The following is a 22,641-nucleotide window of genomic DNA, read 5'->3' as shown; positions in this document are numbered from 1 at the left end:
TCCTGATTCTTTGAATAGAATCACATCCATATCTGTCAATATATAGATCAACTGGCCAATCAATAGTCTTCTAATCTGTTTGCGATTAGTGCAGCTCAAATATTCTATTTAACAGTGTGTAGTCAATAAGGAAAAGCTGTAGCCTTTAATCACCTCACAGTGCAAAGATCAACCAGCTCCATTCATTAATGTGATGCTCAGGATGTGAATCCAAAGCAGTCTGTTTTGTTTTATTGGAAAAACGGAGAATAATAATTTTAGATGTGGCTCATGAGTCACCTTGACATGCCAACTGAGGACACACAGCAGCTCTAGTCAGTATCATTATGGGTAGTTTGACACCCCCTTGTGGTCATTTATGGGAAGCGCTTGTATTTTAACTGCACAGTGACTGAGGTCTAACAAGTACATTGATCTGACTTATACAAATGTTTTTTTACATCAGCTCATGTCATTCTGCTGGTTGATCATGTTCATTTAAACCGTCATTACTTCAAAAGCTTCACTCTGTGCAGGGTTGTGTATGCAGCAAATCCTTCCTTATGAACACACTGCATACATGTATATGTTCCAGTTGTCCTTAATAAATTAAGTATTTAGGGACGATATGCTGAAGCAGTAATTGTGCTGTCATTTTATAGTCTGACCACAAGATTTGCGCGAGTCTCACACAGCTCACTCACGTAAACTCGTGTTATTGAACATTATTTTACAGTCACCTTTCATTTTCACAGTGGTTCACTGATACTCTAAAGCGCTGGTTTCCAGCCTGGGGTCTGGGCCCCCTTAAGCGTTCTCCAAAAGTTACAGGGGGTCCCCAAGGCTTTCTCTGTTCTGAGGTTGTCAAAATGACATTTACACATTTGCACATATATATATATATATTCAAAAGCCATGTGTCAGTTTCACTGAATAACCAACAGAACAGTTGAACAGTTTTCACAAGCTTAATATGACAAGTTTCAAACGTTAAAGTTTTGGCAGGTCAAAAAGGCAGTTATAAATTCATCTGACACCTTAATGCAGGAAAAAAAAACACTTTTTTGGTTTTAATAAAATAAACATGTTTAAGTGAAAATAAAATACATACAGTGGCTATCAAATACTTTTTAAAAAGACAGGAAAACATGTACATGTCATAAGATATATTGTTTAATGGCAGATTTTTACATTTATTAAAGCTGCTATAAGCAACTCTGGAGAAAGTTGACTGAGTCTCATTCAGAGGTCGTCAAATATCAACGCTTTGGGTCTGAGTGACCCAAAGTCTTTTAAGTAATTGTTGATGTCCATCCTGGATCTTTCTTGTCAAACACTAAAAAATACTGATGCTGACTAGATCTGCACAATTTGTTAAAAAAGTCATATTAAGATTATTTTGTCTGAAATTGTGATTTGCATCACAATTAGTGAGAATGATCATTTTCATGTCCAAATGTTCACCAAATTAAAATAATGATGATGTGACGTTTGCTGAGGTCTGTGCCAAACAAATATGTTTTATTACTTCTTTTTCTGCCTTTTTTAGACCAGATCATCTCTGCAGCACTAAAGTACTTCTTTAAAATGCTGTTTCTTCTCATATTTTTCCTTCATCAAATAGTTGTGATTAGTTCTGGTAACTCTTTTCTTAAAGTTTGAAATTGTATGACATGATGATAATAATAACGATAATAATAATAGTATTGCCCTTATTGTCCTATAAATGCCCTTGGGTTTTTTAAAAACTGTACAGTTGCTTGTAACAAAATAGAGAAGGTGGAGAGGAAATTTTTACAGAGAGTATGTTTCATAATCTGCAACAGAATGTCCACAATAAAACAAATAAGAAAAAAAAAGTTTTATGCCATATGTGTGAGATGGAAATATGTTGAAAACAAATGCAAAACATACAAAAACAATCACTCACTGTCGATGAAACACACAAACTGAAAAAATACCCAAAAGTCTAAAAGGCCCTGGATATGTGTAAGATGAGTCAATAACAAACTCTGGTGACACCCAGTGGTTGTATGTCGTAGCTACTCAAGATGACTGTCTGTACTCGCAGTTCAGATCTTCACATCAGAGTAAACGGAGCTCTGCACTGGTTCATGTTGCTTCCCTGTTAAGATATCAGATGAATGCACTTCAGGCCAAAACATCTCTACACTATTTTATATTTACTGCAGTTATTTGAAGTACTCACCCTTCTTTGCAACGTTTGAAGTTAAACTGAAGAAGATTCAACATCCTGGCAGTCATCTGTATTAGAAATATACATGTTTTTTAGTTTGAGGAATCACTTCCTTTGATTCATGCTGTTGTTGCCTTTCTAACATCCACTGCAAAAACTCTATTTTCAAGTGAGAGACATAATCTTATATTTTGATTATTTAATCTAGTCTGACTTGATTTGAGGATGGATTTGATTATCTAGTGCTGATGGTAAGAGGCCGTTTGACTTAATTCAACTTAATGTCATTTCCCTTGTCTTAGTTGACAATTTTATTTTCTTTGGGGTGAAGTTTAGCCAGAAACAAGGAACATAACTGCATGTGTTACAAAAGGCCTAATAACTAACGAGTGAGTCTCGCTTCCTTTTCATGTCACTCTGGGCTACATGTTGATGTGACAAAGATCAACCTCATGATGGCACTAGATGAAAAGCCAGGGATCACCAAAGTTATCTGGAGAACATGAATGTCTGGACAAAATAGATTCTTCAGACACGTCTCCTAACTTCAAAATTAAGTGTAAAACCTGGTTAGGGAATAGTATTATAAGTCATATAATATATCTTAAGTTTTAAGCCTTCTGGTAGCTGAACATGCTGACTAATTTTAAGAAATGTTATCCAGTGCGTCAGTGCGCAACATTTCTGCTGCAAAAAAGAAAAAGTTTATATGTAAAAATGTTTTGTCTCTTCATAGGACTTGATACGATATTTTAGCAGTGCATGTTAATAAAAAGGTGTATACTGTACCAATTTCTATGTCTTCAGAGCCTTTGATTGATTCATAGAGTTGAGCATCACCTACAGAGCAGTGAAAATCAAGCCAAAGTCAAATTAATCAGTTTATTTACATTAAATTATACCATGGCAAGAGCAACAATACCAGAACCTGTTTCACCAAGAAGTCTAATCAGGTCATTTTGTTATCTAGAAACAAAAATACTAATATTATTCTAAGATATTTGATCTTGTTTGAAGCCTTCTGGTAGCTGGACATCTGGACTTACTTTAAGAAATCTGATCAAGCACACTGTAAGACAGAGTTGTTTACCACAAGCAAAAGAAACCTCATATCTAAAATGTTTTTCACAGATTTGATACGACATTTTTGCAGTGAATAAAAAGGTTCATACTGTACCACCTTCAGTGTGTTCAGGGCTTTTGATTGATTCATAGAGACAAACATCACCTACAGAGCAGTGAAAATCAAACCAAGGACAGATTAATCAATTTGATTGCATGATACTAATAATCCTATATCATCATCATCATCATCATCATCATCATCATCATCATCATCACATATATGATGAGTTTAAAGGGTTACCATGGCAAAGAGTGGAGTATTGATCATGTTGAGCCTCATTCTGGTTGATCACATGATGTGAGTCAGAGCCCTGATTGGTGCTCTCAGACTGGATTGACCTAAAACATGAAGCAAATATGAAACATTAAAATATGAAGATGAAGTGTGTTGCTGTTGTGTTCAAAATGAGAGAAGAGAGTGTTGAACCAACCTGTTAAAACATGAATCTGTGAAAAAGACATTTGATGTTAGATGGTTTTATGTTGTAAGTTGTTATACTGCTCTTCTATCTCATGAGATCAGAATGTGTGTATTTGAGAAATTAAAGAATAAAATATAATAATAGAAGAAGATCTCACCCTTGGATGATCTGCAGTGATACAAAAGGATCAGGAGAATAATAAATATGATTCCACAAAGCAGCCCGACAATCAGTGGTACAGGAGATGAAGAGTCTTCAGGCCTGAACACTGCTGTAATAAATAATAAATAAAACTATTAATAAACTTATAAAGCACTTTTCTTAAACTGAATCTACAAAGTGCTTTAATAAAGATGAGAGTCATATCAAGACATAGTTAATGCAAAACATACATTTACAAATACAGACATATAAATAAAACACATGCATGTGTGTACACAACAAAGATCCCTGTTTAAATACCCTGCATGTTTTGAAACACAAGTAAACACTTATAGTACAATAAATACACAAACATGTCAGAATACAGTGTGAAATGAGCCAATAAATAAATCACAATAAATCATGACTGTCTTCATCTTTACAGGAAATAGTCGTTACCACAGAATCCAACAGGCGAATTTGTCTCAAAGTAATACTACTTCAAATTTAGTATTTAAGTATTGAACAAATTTAAAAAATCAATTGTTCCTCCTCACCCTGAACTGACATCCAGCTCTGTGCTGACTCTTGTCCTGAGTGTCCACACTTGTAGAATCCTTCATTTGACTTTGACACTGCAGAGATATTCAGCTCCCTTCTGGTATCATTTTGAATGATTTTACCATTTTGATAGAAAAACACATTGGACACAAAGTTTTGTTTTTTCAATTTGCAGCTCAGACTGACAGAATCTCCCTCAGTCACAGGATGGACAGGACTCACCAGGATCATATTTTTATCTGTAAAACAGTCAAAGAAAATGAGGTTTCAGTCAGAGATCAGCTGGTTGACAAACTTCAGAATAAGTGGATGTATGTGAATAAATCACATATTTTGCTTTTTCTTTGTAATGAACATTAATTTTAAGAAGTGATCATAAAAACTGATGTTTCATCCTGTTTACATTCAACTTACATCTCTTACTGTAGAAGTAATGTTTGACCAAATTAAAAAGTTCCTACACATGACTTTAATGGCGATGACTGATATAAATGTTATAAATCTACACAAATCTATTGTACACTACATCTCCTCATCATAATCAGGTGATTGAATGTTTTTCAGCCAGGGGAGATTTGTGACTGTGCTCTCATTGGAAATGAAATAAAAGCTGTGACTGTGTTGATGTACATGTTTAAAATCAGTTTGATGAAATACTTAACTGTGTTTATTCATTTAGAACAATGAAAGTTGTTAGTGGCCAGTTTGAATTTGAGAGAGTGGTTTACAGAATGGGCTTATTCAAGGAAACACTTGTGGTTTGATTACAGTCATAGATAAGAAGTGAGTCTATGGGGTTGTTAATGGTGTAAAATAAATAGTGGAAGGCTGCTGTCACAAAATGACCTTTTTAATTTCTTTTGTTTTTTTGTTTTTAAGAGTCTGCTGAACAATCACATTAAAATTCTCAGTTTAATTACAACTGTTTAAATAAATACCAAAGCAGTTTGAAGTTGGTCCACAGGTGAGTTTTCAGGTGTACAGATGTCTTTTCTTCAGTTTTGATTCTTTGACATCAGCTGTGTTTGACCAACACCTGACTGAGTTTTACTTCTGTGCAGAGGACTTCAGATTTGACCTGACTGCATAGTATTTTTGAATGATAAGCTCTATAAGCAATTCACTGACATAAATCTTGATCCTTTTGAGAGGATTTTAAAGAAAACACAATTTAACAAAATACACTGAAAGACAGGCAACATTTTTTGTGACAAAAAAATATATAATATTCAGAAAAATCTACAGAAAATAGAAAAAAAATATTTTGTATAATGTTAGTCATCTAGATATCATATTGAAATGTAATTGGTCAAACTCTTAAAATGTCAGTGAGCTGTACTCCTCAATGAAGATACTCAACATTTAATATATGTTGAAACACATAATGAGATGTTTAAAATAATTTATGAAAGAAAATAAATGTAATGAAATCATACTCTGTACTGTGATGTTGACTGCGTTGCTGAACTCTCCTGATCCAGACTCACACCAGTACACTGCATCACTCTGCCAGTAACTGTTTATGTTGCATGTGGATCCAGTCATTGTCCACCTGGAGCAGGATGATGTGTAGATGTTCCCAGTAAACATCATTAGTCTCCACTCAGTAGAGTTTCCTTCACAGGTCAGTGAGACAGAGTCTTTGGTGAAGTGTTGCACTCTGTCAGGACTCACTTTGAGAGACGCTGAGGAATGAAGATCTGAAAAACATGTAGTAAAGTGTCAAACAGAGCACAGTGAGTTTAAGATTAAAAGTTCCTCAGTGCAAATATTCCTTTGATTAAATGTTTAATTGCTGAGGATTATGTTAACATTGCAACAAAGTGCAGTGATTTGGTGAAACTATAATTTCTATCTTAAAAACCTGCTACCACATGAGTATATTTTAAATAATAGACAAAAAACTGACTACAGCCTCTATTTTCACACTAAAATGTGCTAAACTCTTGTGCTAAACTTTTCACTGTCAGTGTTTCTTTCTTATTTGTCTGAGTTGTCTCAGCTCTCTTGCTGTTTGTTTCCCTCATCCACTTTACCTGCTGACGTCTTTGTATTTTCATGTCATGAATTGGAAAGTTTTTTTTCCATCTGTCCACCTACCTGACCACTAACCAACAGTCTTTTAACACAACATTTCCTCCCTGTTGTGCAACTAAAATAAGTATAAGCATAAGATGAGCTTATGTGGCCAAAGTAAAAGTACTCATTGCAAAGAAAATTAAAGTTTCAGTGAAAATCCTCTGTCTCTTTTTGGTGTTTTTCATGGTAAAAATTAAAGGGTGATAACAGAAGGAAACAATTAAATCCACAGTCCAGTATGTGAAACTACACAGTGAGGAGGAAAGCAGAAAGTTTGTCTTGATGCCAGAGAGAGAAGATCATAAGGTCACTATAATCAGTTAATTTCTTCTGTTGAGGAGCATGAATGTACACAGTCAATTATTAATTGACGTAGAGGTTAATTTTGAAGATACAGTGTGTTGGTCACAGACAGAAAATGACAGGAAAGAAGGAAACAAACTGACCTGCAGACCAGACAAACTTTGGTTCACTGTAATGAGTGTAATACACTGGATCTCCTCTTCCAGCTCTGCACACATATCCTGCTGTGTGTGTCTGTCCATGGACGATGTAGGAATCCTGTTCAGTCTCATTGGTGCTGTCAGGTAGCAGCTCATAGCTGTAAGAGTATCTGTCTGGTAGTTTAGGAACAATCTTATACCAGTAGAACCTCCATCCTGCAGATGGATGTTGAACCTCACAGTTCAGAGTTACTGAGTCTCCAGGACTCAGCCATGATGGAGACACAGTGAGGACAGGCTGGGGTTTATCTGTTGGAAAATTATTTTTAAGTGAATTATTACATTTCAGAAGCTGCAGTAATCTGATTACCGGATCCCTTTTAAGTGTTTTTTTCCCTGCACTGAAAAACAAACACAATTTGTCACCTGAAGAAAGCTATAAAATTGTTGAAGAAAGTGTGTTTTCTGTTGCATTTCTTAAATAACATTTTCATTTTAGATGAAAGATGGTCCAACTTACATGATACTGTCAGTGTGATGGTTTTACTCCACTCTGTTGAGTAATATGAGTCTCTTCTACCCTTACAGCTGTAAACTCCACTGTGGGACACATCAGCTCTGTTAATCCTGTATTCACTGGATGTTGAAGGTATGTTTAATTCAGCTGGTGTCCATTCATATGTCCACTCTGTGCGTCCACTTCTCTCGATCTCACATCTGACAGTGATCGTCTCACCAATGAATATCAGAGGCCAGTTGGGTTGCAGAGACACTGTGGCCCTGTTGAAAACTGTTCACATAAAAAAAATATTCAGTTAGGATTCAAACAGAAATACAAAATCAGATGAAAAACATAATGGTTTGTAGCTGCTTTTTAATTATAATCATCTTTATAGTCTCCAAATGACAATTTGTTTTTGTTTTAATTGGTTTTATTGTTTTAATAAACAATACAAACATAACTGGAAAAAGTAAGAAAAGATATCAAGAAATGTTTCCAAATAAAGACTTGAAGCAGCAGAAGAATCAGGAAGAAAAGTGACAAATAAACATAAACTTTGTGATCACATTCTTTGTTAAAATGGATTCATAAAACAGAAACACTGACATTTTGTTATCATTATACAGATTAAACAGCTAACAAACAGATATTCAGGAATACATATTTTAAAATTTTCTCAAAAAATTATTATGTACTATGGTAACATTTATTCATTAAGCTTCTTCCTTTTTCCTCCAAAAGTATATAAAGAATGTTGGTTGTTTGTCAAAATGAGTTCATAAAAGATAAAAAAAACTGTCATTTTGTTAACATTATACAGATTGACAGACAACAAATAACCAATTTTTTTGCCATGATGAACAATAAATTTGTCAAACATTTCTCAGAAGAGTAAGAGGTACTGGACTAAAACTTATTAATTATAGTATTTATAGATTGTTTTATTCCAGGTCAAATGTCTGAACTCACCAGTTTTCTCAATGGTGACTGCATTACTTTGAGGTGTGAAGACGTCTGGTTCTCTTCTCCGTCCTCTGCAGGTGTATGTTCCACCATGTGAGATAACTCTATCTGATTTATCAGTCTGAACAGAAGTTTTTGAAGAAGAGTCTGAAGTCTGTCTGAACCATTCATATTTGAAGCCATCAGGATTCTCCACAGAGCAGCTCAGTGTCACACGGCCCCTCAGTGGTATGACTTTCCTGTCTGCTGTCAGTCTGACCTCTCGTCTACGTGCTGTTAAGTTTAGAGAAACAATAGAACAACATTTCTGTAATGAACATGCCAAATACAAATATATTTACATTTTAATATGACAAAATGGATTATTTTGACTTTTTTTATTCTTGATGCAGCATCTTTTAAATGTTTTTTTTTTTAGTGTGACAGTTTCTTACCTTCAACTTTCAGCTCTTTTTCTTCAGATTCTGTCCAGTGATCAAACTTACACTTGTACTTTCCCTGATCTGACACTGACACATAATAAATGGTCATTTCATCTGTTATGAGTGAATAATGGTTTGATTTGATTTGAAGAGGTGATCCATCTTTGAAAAATGTTGCTCTCATCTGATTTCTTTGGGTACGATGATGCCTACAGTACAGAGTCACTGACTCTCCTTCAAACAAAGTGATTTCAGGAATTTCCAGGATCGCAGCATCATCTGTGTAACAGAGGAAGAGAGATGTTTCATTAATCACATGAACATACATTATACTGCATCTGACAACATGTGAGTGATTTATCAGTGATATAATATTGCTAAATATAATGCTTTTAAACTGAATCATGAACACTCAGCATGATGCTGGATTTTGAAGGAGGCATAGAAGTCACTCCTAATTAAATTATAACTAAATAAGTGCATTTATCCATTTCTTAAAAACAGCTCCATACTCACCTGCCCTAAAATTATAAGAAGAATATTGTCTCACACTTTATTTTACAGTAAACTAATAAGATATAACAAGCTGGTCTTGTATTCAATTGGACAAAAACTATACATTTTTTATTAAACAGTAAAAAAAACACACCCTTATAACAGCTAACAAGCTGTAATTTGAATGAAATAACTAGTTTACAGTACAGTTCTGTTGTATTGTGTCCCTGATTTCCCTTATTAAGATCTAATGAGGTCTAAACAATAATAATAAATATGCTTGGGGACGGTCTACAGGGTAAAGTTGTGATTATTTACTAAATAATATACCTGTTTTTGTCTATTTGGATTCAAAGTATGGCTTGTTATGTTTGATGAGGGTAAAGTTTTATTTGTTTACTGTCTAATGAAAAAGTATCATTTCCAATTTTTGTCTCATTTGATCCAAATTACAGCTTGTTAGCTCTTATTAATGTACCGTAAAATAAAGTGCAATTGAATATTACTTTTACAGGTTAGAAAGGGAATAGCTCAATTTTTTAAAGTTCAGTCCTGTATTTGGCTTCAGCAAAAAAATATTTTCTAATGGTTTGTTGTAAAAGCTGACTTATAATTTCACTGAATCTCTTAATGTGAACAGCTAAACTCTGCCCTTCTTTTCTTCTTTTTCTTATTTTCCTCCTCTGATTGTGTTTGTGACAGTTGGTCATTTAAAGCACATCACTCCAGCTGATAATATGTGCTGAATTCATACCACAGGTTCCCTGAGACAGAAACTGTCAAGAAAAAATAGGTTTATGTTTAACCTAAAACTATAATTGTGTTTTGTATTTATGTTCATCATACAACATGAACTGCATAAGTACAGCGCCAAATATGATAATTATATTAACACGGTTCATAAAACATATTGTTGTTATTTTTACTAAATTTGATGGAAGTAACAATAACTGAACAGATCTGCCAGATACAGTTAAGAGTAACTTTATTATTCATACATAACATACATGACAACAGAGAAATAAGAGTTTAGAGAATCTATGCCAATGAATGTTGAAGCTGTTGTGGAGGTTTGTATCCAAAAACCTTTTTTGACACTTCAGGTTAGTTTATAATTTGTCACCTGGGGCCAGTCCTGAACATCTGGGTGTCCTAAGCACTTTACCTGTCGACCCTCCTGTTTTTCCTGGGATTCTCACATATTTCACCCTTCTCTCCTGCCCTCCTGCCATTTCAATATTTTCCTATAAGTCTTTTAATTTTTCTTTTTAAAAGGATAGGTATAATGTTGTGTTACATTACTGCTAATACAAACTGGACATTTCCTACTGCTGCAGCTTCACATTAAAAGCATTTCACTGGCAAAAGACTTGACTTTTGTTCATAAACTTTCACAGGAAATACATTGTCTTCACCAGTAAGCAAAGCCTTAACAATATCATTCATCCAAAATGTGTCTATGAAACAAGACAACAGTCATTTAAGGCATTTTCTGACTGTGGATCAGTTTGAAACATGTCAGGGAGTAACGGGACAGTCAGGATCAGCCACACTGATAGTCAGATAGTTAGATGTTAGATAAAGAGCTGCAGAGCTGCTGGCAGAAGTCACACCAACTTATCAACAACTTCTTTCTCTGTGCCGTGTTGTTCACAGACTCCAGCTGTGTGCAGCGTCAAATCAGATCACAGCTGCTAACAGAATCATGAACAAAAGCCAATTATTGCCTGGTTTCTTTATTAAATTCTGCCCAAGATTTATTGTCAGAATATGGCAGAAATTAAATATAATATTCATAAAAGGATGATAACAATTAATCAGTGATTAATCAGTTATTTGATTGATCAAGTAAAATTTAATCAATCTCCTATAAAATAAAGATCTGAAATATCACAGATTATTTTTATTTTCATGTTATCTGATATTCAAGAATATGTGTTTAATAAGTAGGCTTCTATGTCCTTATATGTTTTATATGTAATGTTGTCAGAGAATATGCAACATGTTGCTGCGGAAATAAAGCTTTGATTGAGAAGAAACAGCATTTATAATATTGTTTGTAAAAATCTTTTTTCCAAATAATGATTGATCATTTATTTTACCAATGATCGATTAAGGAAAGTGCTTACAATTTAACCTCATAAGTATATTTTCATTGGTGTATTATCATTTGGCAAAGTATTTTTTAAAATATGGCCCATCAAAAACCCACTGTGGTCGACAGCACAGCTTGTCACTTCTCAAAGTGAGTGAGTATCAGACTGACTGTCTTACCTGTCTCATCTCTTCCCTCATCAGAGTCCTGAGGGCCGTTTCTTAAATCATCAATCCCTGTTAGGATGATCAGATGAAAGTGTGAAAAGAAAATGCATCTCTATGAAAGTAACAGACTCCCTTCAGTAAATATACAGTTTGACATCAGGGTCATCACAGCATCAGGTCTCTATACATAAATATGAATACAAAAACTCAGATAGCCATTTTATAATCTGTATTGATACATGGAGTCAAATGATACATAGACAGAAAAGCACAAGTGCAAAAAGAGGAAGTGATCTAGAGTGATACAGTAGGTAATAAATAGGAGAAATAAAAAAAAAAAAAAAAAAAGAAAATAGACAATTATTCACCTTCAGCATGTCCATACAGGAGTGTATTCAGCACTAAAATAAAGATTAAAACTTCATCAGACAATAATCAAACACATTCAGTGGCAACTATTGCTGATCAATCAACAGTATCAAACATTTCTCTTAAGATATTCCATATGCTACTACTGATTAGGATTGAACAACATATTGATATATTACCAATATCTGAGATGAGACAAGATATCTGTCTTAGATTTTGGACATTGTTATATTGTGATATGGCACAAATGTTTTCTTTTCCTGGTTTTAAAGGCTGCATTCAAGCCGTTTATTATTTGTCTTTATCCACTTAGTCATTATTCACATTACTGATGATTATTTATCAGAAATCTTATGGTGTTAATATTTTGAGAAAGCATCAATTGGCATAGCAACAATATTGTTGTAATATCAATATCAATATATTTGGTCAAAAATATTGTGATATTTGATGCTGTCAATATTTCACAGCCCCACTGATGGGTAGTTTAATCTACATCATGTTCGACAAGATCATCATATTTTTTGCAATATTTGAGAGCTTACAGTATCTTTTTTGAGAATGTATGAGTGTATGTATTATAATATCTTAGACCATATTACTGCACATGCATTGTGCAAATATGTGTTAACATAATCAGCCAAATCAGCAACCAAAACCATGCCTAAAAAACTATGATATTGATTTAAAAAACACACAAACAAAAAACAACTGCCTTTGAAAGTCTCAGCATTAGAAAGTTAGTGTACTCACAGAATAACCACAACACACACAGCAAAGTGTGTCCCATCTTCACATCACAGCGACACTGTCACTCTGTTGGTCTGCTTCTGAGAAAAGTTTCTACCTTGTATTAATAATAATGCAGCAGAGAGAGAGAGAATAAAGAGAAGTTACATTTCATATAAATGTGAGAGCACAGTTACCTTTCACCTTCTCTGTCTGAGTATAGCCTCTGTGTTCTTCCTTCCCTTTTACAGAAAACTCTAACAACTATGATGTCTTTGACCGCAGCAGAGTTTGACATGTTCACACTTCCTGCCCACTGCAAAGATATATTAGCTGGTCTCTTGTGGAAATGTTTGTGACTGGTCCTTAAAACATGATATGAACAATGAGTGATTAATGAACAGACCATTGAGTTTAAAGATATCACATCACACATTTTATGGTTAATTTATGCTTGTTATTCAGCATATGTCCATTATTCTTTACATCCACAGGTCTGTAGTGCAGTGAGGGTGTGGTGTGTATATACTGTACATTAGAAAGTATTAACACTCCTTCATCTATTTCATAGTTTGTTATTCTGCAGCCTTCTGCATAAGTTCATGTTAATTTTAGCCTCATCAAACTACACTCAGTTTTACAACCCCAATATCAAATATCAGTGTCATGTAAAACATTGTGACCTCCTGGTTAAAAATAATTACATTTATTGTCTGTATTCAATTAAATACAAGTCAAAAATTATGTGCAAATCATTGTGATCTGTTTTTATTGACATTTCTCAACGTCCCAACTGTTTTGAATTTGGAGTTGCAGAACTTTCTGCAAATGTATTAAAAAGATCAACTGAAATATCACATTGATGTAAGTATTTAGCCTCTTTGTTATTTCAGGTCCTTCACTTTTAATCCATGAATGTTTGTTGAGCAAAACTGACAAAGCATTATGACATCATGCAAAGATAATACAGTACATTATCACTACAATAACACTGACATTTATACATCACTACCATTATAATGATACACACATATCATCACTACCACAATGACTTACAACTTTTCTCTTGATCATCTTTTAGATGTTAAAATCTCATAAACAGATCAGTGAAAACTTTAATAAAACAAACAAACTTGTTGATGTCTCATCATGAAGATACTTGTTAGTGTGATGCTGACATATTCTACACATCATGGGATGGACAACAGACAGAGGAAACAGACCAGACCACAACATGAATTTTCATGTCCTTAAACTATAAAAACATTGATGCTGAATTGGTAAAGTTTTTGAATATTAAGTTTGTCTCTACATACATTATGTTATGTGACTGTAAGTCTTTAAGTTTTAGCGGGTTCTGCTCTCTTACTGTTCTTTCTTCGTGTTTTTTCATTTCATTAGAAATCAATTTTATTTGTCCACTTCCTAATTTTTTTCAGACTTGCACCACCAAAGACAGTTGTACATAAAACACTCAGATGGTTTTATTCTCTATGACAAAACCCAGAGAGCCACAGCTACAGAGCTGCACAGAGTCTAGCTGTGAGAGCGGGCAAAGCTTCCACTCTCTTCACACTCACTTCTCTTCAGACTATTTCTGTTTCGCTCGAGCTCAGTCACTTCCTGTGGGTGAACACATGACCAAACTTCAAACAGGATTTTAACAGAAATGGACGACATGTGGGCCTTCAGATTCTGTGCTGGGGTGATGGGATACTTTCATTCACAGAACTGCTGGTCAACTTTGTGATTTTTTTGTTTTCTGGAGAATTAAAATGTTTTTAGATAAAACTTTCAGAGTTGGGTGAGAAATCCCACAGAATAAGTGAAAGTGGCACCTGTGGTTTCATCTGTCCTTTTCAAAAACTGTGCTGTAAACAGGTTGACACTTTATTCAGTCTAGAAGGAAATGTGTTTCTATGATATATTTTAAACCCTTGACTTTATTCTTTTCATGCAGCAGCCTTTACAATAGCATCAGCAGCAGTAATTCACATCATGATCATATATGTTAGGAAGGAAATTTCAATTGCAGTATTTCTCTGCAGCATCACAGATCATGTGATCTTTTTACATATTAACCTCTTAGCTTGTTTCTTGTGCAAAGGTTCCTGGTCCCTAAAAAAGTATTAAAATATAAATAAGTAAGTAAATTATTAAGCATCCAACATTTGATTGTGGGTTTATTTGTGCATGTTATTCAATATATGTTGACTGTTCTTTCATCCACAGTGCCTGTATTTTGATGAGGGTGTGTGATGTGTGTACATACCTACATGTATACAATCAGGACAGCTTCAACACTGCTGGGAGGCTCAGGATCAGCACCTGGGACAGCGACAGTGACACGGCACAATGTTTCTAAAGATCCACAGCCTTGTAAGATGGAGTAAAGAACTGTAATTTTGAAATGCCTTTGCTACAATAACTTCATAGATCACATTTATTAAGGGGAAGTCAAATGAACAAAACTGTGTTCCACTGTGCTGAAAACATGATTTCACAACTCGAGCCTGAAAAGAAACAAGCAGAGTCCATAATTATCAGCATGAGTGATGAACAAACATCTTATCCGTTCCTCTTTACACATAAAGATGTGTTGCTGTGATAGAAAGAAGTGAAGTGTCATAACCACACTGGCATTAAAACTAATGTGTTTATACACAGGAAAGAAGAAGGGTCATCAGACTATTCTCTAAGTGGTAGAAACTGAGTTAAGCTCAGTGCAGAGATAATATGATATATGAGAAAGTCTGTCTAGTCCTTTAAATGAGCAGTGAAGTCATGACTGTCAGTGTCTGAAGAGAAAAGCCTGGACACAAGTTTTGACCCACTGCTTGTGCATAAATGAACTTAATGCAAGTTATGACATTTCATGTAGCAGATATTGTTTTTTCTGCTAATGAATTCCCAATTTTTTAAATGATTATTTAATATATTTCTCTTTGTAGACCACACAATCATACTCACCCTCATAGTCAGCCTGATATTTGTCCACTGCGATTCCTTCAGTTAAACTCAGTGACCTGATGATCTTCTTCTGTCCTGATTCTTTGAATAGAATCACATCCATATCTGTCAATATATAGATCAACTGGCCAATCAACAGTCTTCTAATCTGTTTGCGATTAGTGCAGCTCAAATATTCTATTTAACAGTGTGTAGTCAATAAGGAAAAGCTGTAGCCTTTAATCACCTCACAGTGCAAAGTTCAACCAGCTCCATTCATTAATGTGATGCTCAGGATGTGAATCCAAAGCAGTCTGTTTTGTTTTATTGGAAAATGGAGAATAATAATTTTAGCTGTGATAAAGTCAAAGAAGAAGAATATGAATGAAAGGTTTCAAATAGAGTTAGAGAGAACTACTTCCTGTGGAGAATGTGGCTCATGAGTCACCTTGACATGCAAACTGAGGACACACAGCAGCTCTAGTCAGTATCATTATGGGTAGTTTGACACCCCCTTGTGGTCATTTATGGGAAGAGCTTCTATTTTAACTGCACAGTGACTGAGGTCTAACAAGTACATTGAACTGACTTATACAAATGTCTTTTTTTACATCAGCTCATGTCATTCTGCTGGTTGATCATGTTCATTTAAACCGTCATTACTTCAAAAGCTTCACTCTGTGCAGGGTTGTGTATGCAGCAAATCCTTCCTTATGAACACACTGCATACATGTATATGTTCCAGTTGTCCTTAATAAATTAAGTATTTAGGGACGATATGCTGAAGCAGTAATTGTGCTGTCATTTTATAGTCTGACCACAAGATTTGCGCGAGTCTCACACAGCTCACTCACGTAAACTCGTGTTATTGAACATTATTTTACAGTCACCTATCATTTTCACAGTGGTTCACTGATACTCTAAAGCGCTGGTTTCCAGCCTGGGGTCTGGGCCCCCTTAAGGGTTCTCCAAAAGTTACAGGGCGTCCCCAAGGCTTTCTCTGTTCTGAGTCTGTCAGCATGACATTCACACATTTGCACATATATATATATATATTCAAAAGCCATGTGTCAGTTTCACTGAATAACCAACAGAACAGTTGAACAGTTTTCACAAGCTTAATATGACAAGTTTCAAACGTTAAAGTTTTGGCAGGTCAAAAAGGCAGTTATAAATTCATCTGACACCTTAATGCAGGAAAAAAAAACACTTTATTGGTTTTAATAAAATAAACATGTTTAAGTGAAAATAAAATACATATAGTGGCTATCAAATACTTTTTAAAAAGACAGGAAAACATGTACATGTCATAAGATATATTGTTTAATGGCAGATTTTTACATTTATTAAAGCTGCTATAAGCAACTCTGGAGAAAGTTGACTGAGTCTCATTCAGAGGTCGTCAAATATCAACGCTTTGGGTCTGAGTGACCCAAAGTCTTTTAAGTAATTGTTGATGTCCATCCTGGATCTTTTTTGTCAAACACTAAAAAATACTGATGCTGACTAGATCTGCACAATTTGTTAAAAAAAAGTCATATTAAGATTATTTTGTCTGAAATTGTGATTTGCATCACAATTAGTGAGAATGATCATTTTCATGTCCAAATCTTCACCAAATTAAAATAATGATGATGTGACATTTGCTGAGGTCTGTGCCAAACAAATATGTTTTTTTACTTCTTTTTCTGCCTTTTTTTTAGACCAGATCATCTCTGCAGCACTAAAGTACTTCATTATAATGCTGTTTCTTCTCATATTTTTCCTTCATCAAATAGTTGTGAGTTAGTTCTGGTAACCCTTTTCTTAAAGTTTGAAATTGTATGACATGATGATAATAATAACAAATGTTTTTTAAAAACTGTACAGTTGCTTGTAACAAAATAGGGAAGGTGGAGAGGAATTTTTTACAGAAAGTATGTTTCATAATCTGCAACAGAATGTCCACAATAAAACAAATAAGAAAAAAAAAAGTTTTATGCCATATGTGTGAGATGGAAATATGTTGGAAACAAATGCAAAACATACAAAAACAATCACTCGCTGCTGATGAAACACACAAACTGACAAAATACCCAAAAGTCTTAAAGGCCCTGGATATGTGTAAGATGAGTCAATAACAAACTCTGGTGACACCCAGTGGTTGTATGTCGTAGCTACTCAAGATGACTGTCTGTACTCACAGTTCAGATCTTCACATCAGAGTAAACGGAGCTCTGCACTGGTTCATGTTGCTTCCCTGTTAAGATATCAGATGAATGCACTTCAGGCCAAAACATCTCTACACTATTTTATATTTACTGCAGTTATTTGAAGTACTCACCCTTCTTTCCAGTGCTTTTAACTTCAATCGAAGAATATGCAACATCCTGGGAGTCATCTGTGTTAGAAATATACATATTTACAGTGAGAGGAATCACTTCCTTTGATTCATGCTGTTGTTGCATTTCTAACTGCTGCTGCAAAAACTCAATGTTCAAGTGAGAGACATCATCTTATATTTTGATTATTTAATCTAGTCTGACTTGATTTGAGGATGGATTTGATTATCTAGTGCTGATGGTAAGAGGCCGTTTGACTTAATTCAACTTAATGTCATTTGCCTTGTCTTAATTAACAAATTTATTTTCTTTGGGGTGAAGTTTAGCCAGAAACAAGGAACATAACTGCATGTGTTACAAAAGGCCTAATAACTAACGAGTGAGTCATCTCGCTTCCTTTTCATGTCACTCTGGGCTACATGTTGATGTGACAAAGATCAACCTCATGATGGCACTAGATGAAAAGCCAGGGGATCACCAAAGTTATCTGGAGAACATGAATGTCTGGACAAAATAAATGATGAGATATTATGGTCTGGACCAAAGTGGTGGACTCATGATGTTGTCATGGCTAGAGGCACAACACCAGCAGTCAGTTTGCATGGTGGCTTGATGCTTAGGACACGTCTCCTAACTTGAAAATTAAAAGTGTAAAACCTGGTTAGGGAATAGTATTATAAGTCATATAATATATCTTGTTTTAAGCCTTCTAGTAGCTGGACATGCTGACTAATTTTAAGAAATGTTATCCAGTGCACTGACGCACTGGATAACATTTCTGCTGCAAAAAAGAGAAAGTTTATATCTAAAAATGTTTTGTTTCTTAATATGACTTGATATGATATTTTAGCAGTACATGTTAATAAAAAGGTGTATACTGTACCAATTTCTGTGTCTTCAGAGCCTTTGATTGATTCATAGAGATGAGCATCACCTACAGAGCAGTGAAAATCAAGCTAAAGTCAAATTAATTAATTTATTTTATTTTATTATTATTTAGTTTATTTACATTAAATTATACCATGGCAAGAACACTGTACACTGTTATAATAAATAATAAATATTAACTGTTAATAAACTTATAAAGCACTTTTCTTAAACTGAATCTACAAAGTGCTTTAATAAAGATGAGAGTCATATCAAGACAAAACAAATACATGCATGCGTGTACACAACAAAGATGCCTGTTTAAATGCCCTGCATGTTTTGAAACACAAGTAAACACTTATAGTACAATAAATACACAAACATGTCAGAATACAGTGTGAAATAAATAAATAAATCACAATTAAATCATGACTGTCACAATCACTGATACAGACTGTCTTCATCTTTACAGGAAACAGTCGTTACCACTGAATCCAACATGTGAAATCAAACCAATGTTACTTCAGATTTTGTTAATTTAGGTTTTGGACAAATACTTTAAAAATAGTTTGAATCCTCCTCACCCTGAACTGACATCCAGCTCTGTGCTGACTCTTGTCCTGAGTGTCCACACTTGTAGAATCCTTCATCTGACTTTGACACTGCAGAGATATTCAGCTCCCTTCTGGTATCATTTTGAATGATTTTATCATTTTGATAGAAAAACACATTGGACACAAAGTTTTCTTCTCTCAGTTTGCAGCTCAGACTGACAGAATCTCCCTCAGTCACAGGATGGACAGGACTCGCCAGGATCATATTTTTATCTGTAAAACAGTCAAAGAAAATGAGGTTTCAGTCAGAGATCAGCTGGTTGACAAACTTCAGAATGAGTGAACAGAGAAAGATGAGAACAGAACACACATCATTTCTTTGCAATACTTTTGTACTTTACCGAGTGATCAAGAAATCTGAAATTTTATTTTCTGCAATGACAACTAATGTGTCTTACAGTAAAATTAACCTTTTTAACCATCTAATGTATGATGAAAAACATAACAGGATATTTAAAATAATTTAGAAAAAAAAGAAAGAAAATGTAATGAAATCATACTGTGTACAGTGATGTTGACTGCGTTGCTGAACTCTCCTGATCCAGACTCACACCAGTACACTGCATCACGTGGCCAGTTACTGGTTATGTTCAATGTGGATCCAGTCATTGTCCTCCAGGTGTTGTATGGCATGTCACGGTTCTCATTAAACGTCATCATTCTCCACTCAGTAGAGTTTCCTTCACAGGTCAGTGAGACAGAGTCTTTGGTGAAGTGTTGCACTCTGTCAGGACTCACTGTGAGAGATGCTGAGGAATGAAAATCTGAAAAACATCATGTAACAACAGGTCAAACGGTGATTTTCAGATTAAAATGCTGCAATGCAAATATTTATTTGCCTTTTTTTGCATCAAACTTCACTTTGGTCATCTTTCAAAGATACAGGGGACGACTATTTCATCTTAAAATGTATTACATTGTTTCTGTATAAGTAGTGTTTTTCTTTTATTTTTCTGAATTGTCTCTGTTTATTTTCTTAATTTATTGTCCTGCGGACTTCTTTGTTTTTCACTAAATGAATTTGACTGTTTTGTCTATCAAGTGTCTTTAACTAAAACATCTTTTTCCTGTTGTGTTAGTAAAAAATAAGTGTAAACAGGAAGGTAAGTTTAAGTGTATAAAGTACTCTTATCATCAAGAAAAGTAAAGTTTCAGTGAAAATCTTCTGTCTCTTTTTGGTGTTTTTCATGACAGAAGTTAAAATGTGACAACAGAAGGAAACAAAGATAATCTGTCCAGTCCAGGATGTAAAACCACCCAGTAAACCAGACAGTAAAGATCAGGATCACCATAATCAATTGATATTTCCAGTTGGGAAGAATAATTGTACACAGTTAATTATTTACCAACAAATTCATTGGTCACAGACAGAAAATGGATGAATCACAGTGATGACATAATATCTGCTTCTTGACAGAAGAACAGACAGAAACAAACTGACCTGCAGACCAGACAAACTTTGGTTCACTGTAATGAGTGTAATACACTGGATCTCCTCTTCCAGCTCTGCACACATATCCTGCTGTGTGTGTCTGTCCATGGACGATGTAGGAATCCTGTTCAGTCTCATTGGTGCTGTCAGGTAGCAGCTCATAGCTGTAAGAGTATCTGTCTGGTAGTTTAGGAACAATCTTATACCAGTAGAACCTCCATCCTGCAGATGGATGTTGAACCTCACAGTTCAGAGTTACTGAGTCTCCAGGACTCAACCATGATGGAGACACAGTGAGGACAGGCTGGGGTTTATCTGTTGGAAAATTATTTTTAAGAATGAACACATATATTCATAATAGATTAAATGCATCCTGCACAATCAGTACATAAAACAATATGAACCAAAAACTGCATCATATTGACTTTAAAATAAATGTGATGTGTCTTACTGTCTGATACTGTCAGTTTGATGGGATCACTCCAATCTGTTGAAGACTGTTGTTCACTTTTCATTCTGCCCTTACACCTGTAGTCTCCACTGTAAGCTACATCAGCAAATCTAATACTGATTTCAGTTTGATTTGAAGTTTCTTTTGAGCTGGTTGTTTTCCATTCATACGTCCACTCAGTGTCTCCTCCGTCCTCAATCTCACATCTGAGAGTGATCGTCTCTCCTCTGTATATTTCAGACCAGTTTGGTTGCAGAGTCACAACAGCCTTGTTTGCAGCTGTTCAAGAATTCATGTCAGGATACAAAAATGGCAGAATGCTAAAGCTACATCAAAACCTTTTTAAACTAATAATTATGAATACAAATTGGTTTTTTTTCTAAAACAAATGTCAAACTCACTGTTTTTATTGATCTTGACTGAATGACTGTACTCTGTGTAGTAAAGTGACTCTCCTCTTCCTCCTCTGCACCAGTAGATTCCTTCCTGTGACACACTGATTTTTTCATTTGAGAGGAAAACAACATGTTGTTCAGTCAGGGGTTCAGAGGTTTTCTCTCCTCTGTACCAGAAGTATTTCCAACCAGATGATGAAGGGCTCACAGAGCAGGTCAGGGTCACACTGCTCCCTACTGGAACATAACTCCTGTCAGCGCTCAGGTGGGCCTTTGGTCTGGGTGCTGTTTGATTTAGAACAAACATGTAAAAGAGGAAATTACTGTCACTGTGATTTAATGTAATTTAAATTGTGCAGCCTACTCTTTTATCCAGATCAGAATTATCCTGATAGGATTAAATCTCAAATTTGGATATTACAAAAAAAAAAAAAAATGGCATACAGATTTGGTCATTTGTTAAAGAAAGAAGATGTGTTTTCTGTTGCCCGATTTCATTATACAGTAGATGAAAGATGGTCCAACTTACACAATACTGTCAGTGTGATGGTGTTACTCCACTCTGTTGAGGAAGAAGAGTCTGTTCTGCCCTTACACCTGTAATCTCCACTGTGGGACTCTGTAGCACTGTCAATCCTGTATTCACTGTATGTTGGAGGTGTGTTTAATTTGGATGGAGTCCATTCATACATCCAACCTGTGACTCCACCCCCCTGGATCTCACATTTAAGAGTGATCGCCTCACCGCTGAATATCTGAGTCCATTTGGGCTGAAGGGTCAAAATGACCCCGTTGGGAGCTGTTAACACACAAAATACCCAGCTAGAATTCAAACAAGATTTAAGGTAAACATTTTTTTTTTTTCTGCTCACACTAGTAATGTGAATGCTTGTTTTTCTATTCGGCAGCAATATTTAAAAGAT

General features: G+C 34.9%; 1 protein-coding gene and 3 long non-coding RNA genes across 4 annotated transcripts; all 4 read right to left on the bottom strand.

Moving 5' to 3' along the window:
- Positions 1–1,035: 1,035 nt before the first annotated feature.
- LOC146305866 (uncharacterized) lies at positions 1,036–3,338 on the bottom strand. Its single transcript, XR_014769026.1, has 3 exons — positions 2,966–3,338; positions 2,189–2,244; positions 1,036–2,104 (listed from the first exon to the last, which is right to left on the bottom strand). It is a non-coding gene; the product is annotated as an uncharacterized LOC146305866 (long non-coding RNA).
- A 205-nt stretch (positions 3,339–3,543) lies between these two features.
- Positions 3,544–3,994, bottom strand: LOC146305865 (uncharacterized). Its single transcript, XR_014769025.1, has 3 exons — positions 3,881–3,994; positions 3,733–3,748; positions 3,544–3,640 (listed from the first exon to the last, which is right to left on the bottom strand). It is a non-coding gene; the product is annotated as an uncharacterized LOC146305865 (long non-coding RNA).
- Positions 3,995–4,391: 397 nt separating this feature from the next.
- On the bottom strand, positions 4,392–22,629 carry LOC146305863 (Fc receptor-like protein 5; the record flags this gene model as incomplete). Its single annotated transcript, XM_084713142.1, has 13 exons — positions 4,392–4,664; positions 5,862–6,125; positions 6,951–7,256; positions 7,468–7,737; positions 8,847–8,921; positions 9,048–9,113; positions 11,604–11,660; positions 19,390–19,653; positions 19,941–20,204; positions 20,882–21,187; positions 21,324–21,602; positions 21,725–22,003; positions 22,248–22,629. Coding segments are annotated over 13 exons (3,081 nt in total), but the record flags the coding sequence as incomplete, so codon positions are not given.
- Positions 16,845–18,941, bottom strand: LOC146305864 (uncharacterized). The gene is made up of 3 exons (XR_014769027.1): positions 18,843–18,941; positions 17,962–18,018; positions 16,845–17,877 (listed from the first exon to the last, which is right to left on the bottom strand). It is a non-coding gene; the product is annotated as an uncharacterized LOC146305864 (long non-coding RNA).
- Positions 22,630–22,641: the final 12 nt, after the last annotated feature.

The sequence above is a fragment of the Lutjanus erythropterus genome, chromosome 23 (genome assembly GCF_056507025.1).
Source record: "Lutjanus erythropterus isolate fLutEry1 chromosome 23, fLutEry1.hap2, whole genome shotgun sequence".
NCBI classification, from domain to species: domain Eukaryota; kingdom Metazoa; phylum Chordata; class Actinopteri; order Lutjaniformes; family Lutjanidae; genus Lutjanus; species Lutjanus erythropterus.
This window is presented reverse-complemented; position numbering and strand designations above follow the sequence as displayed.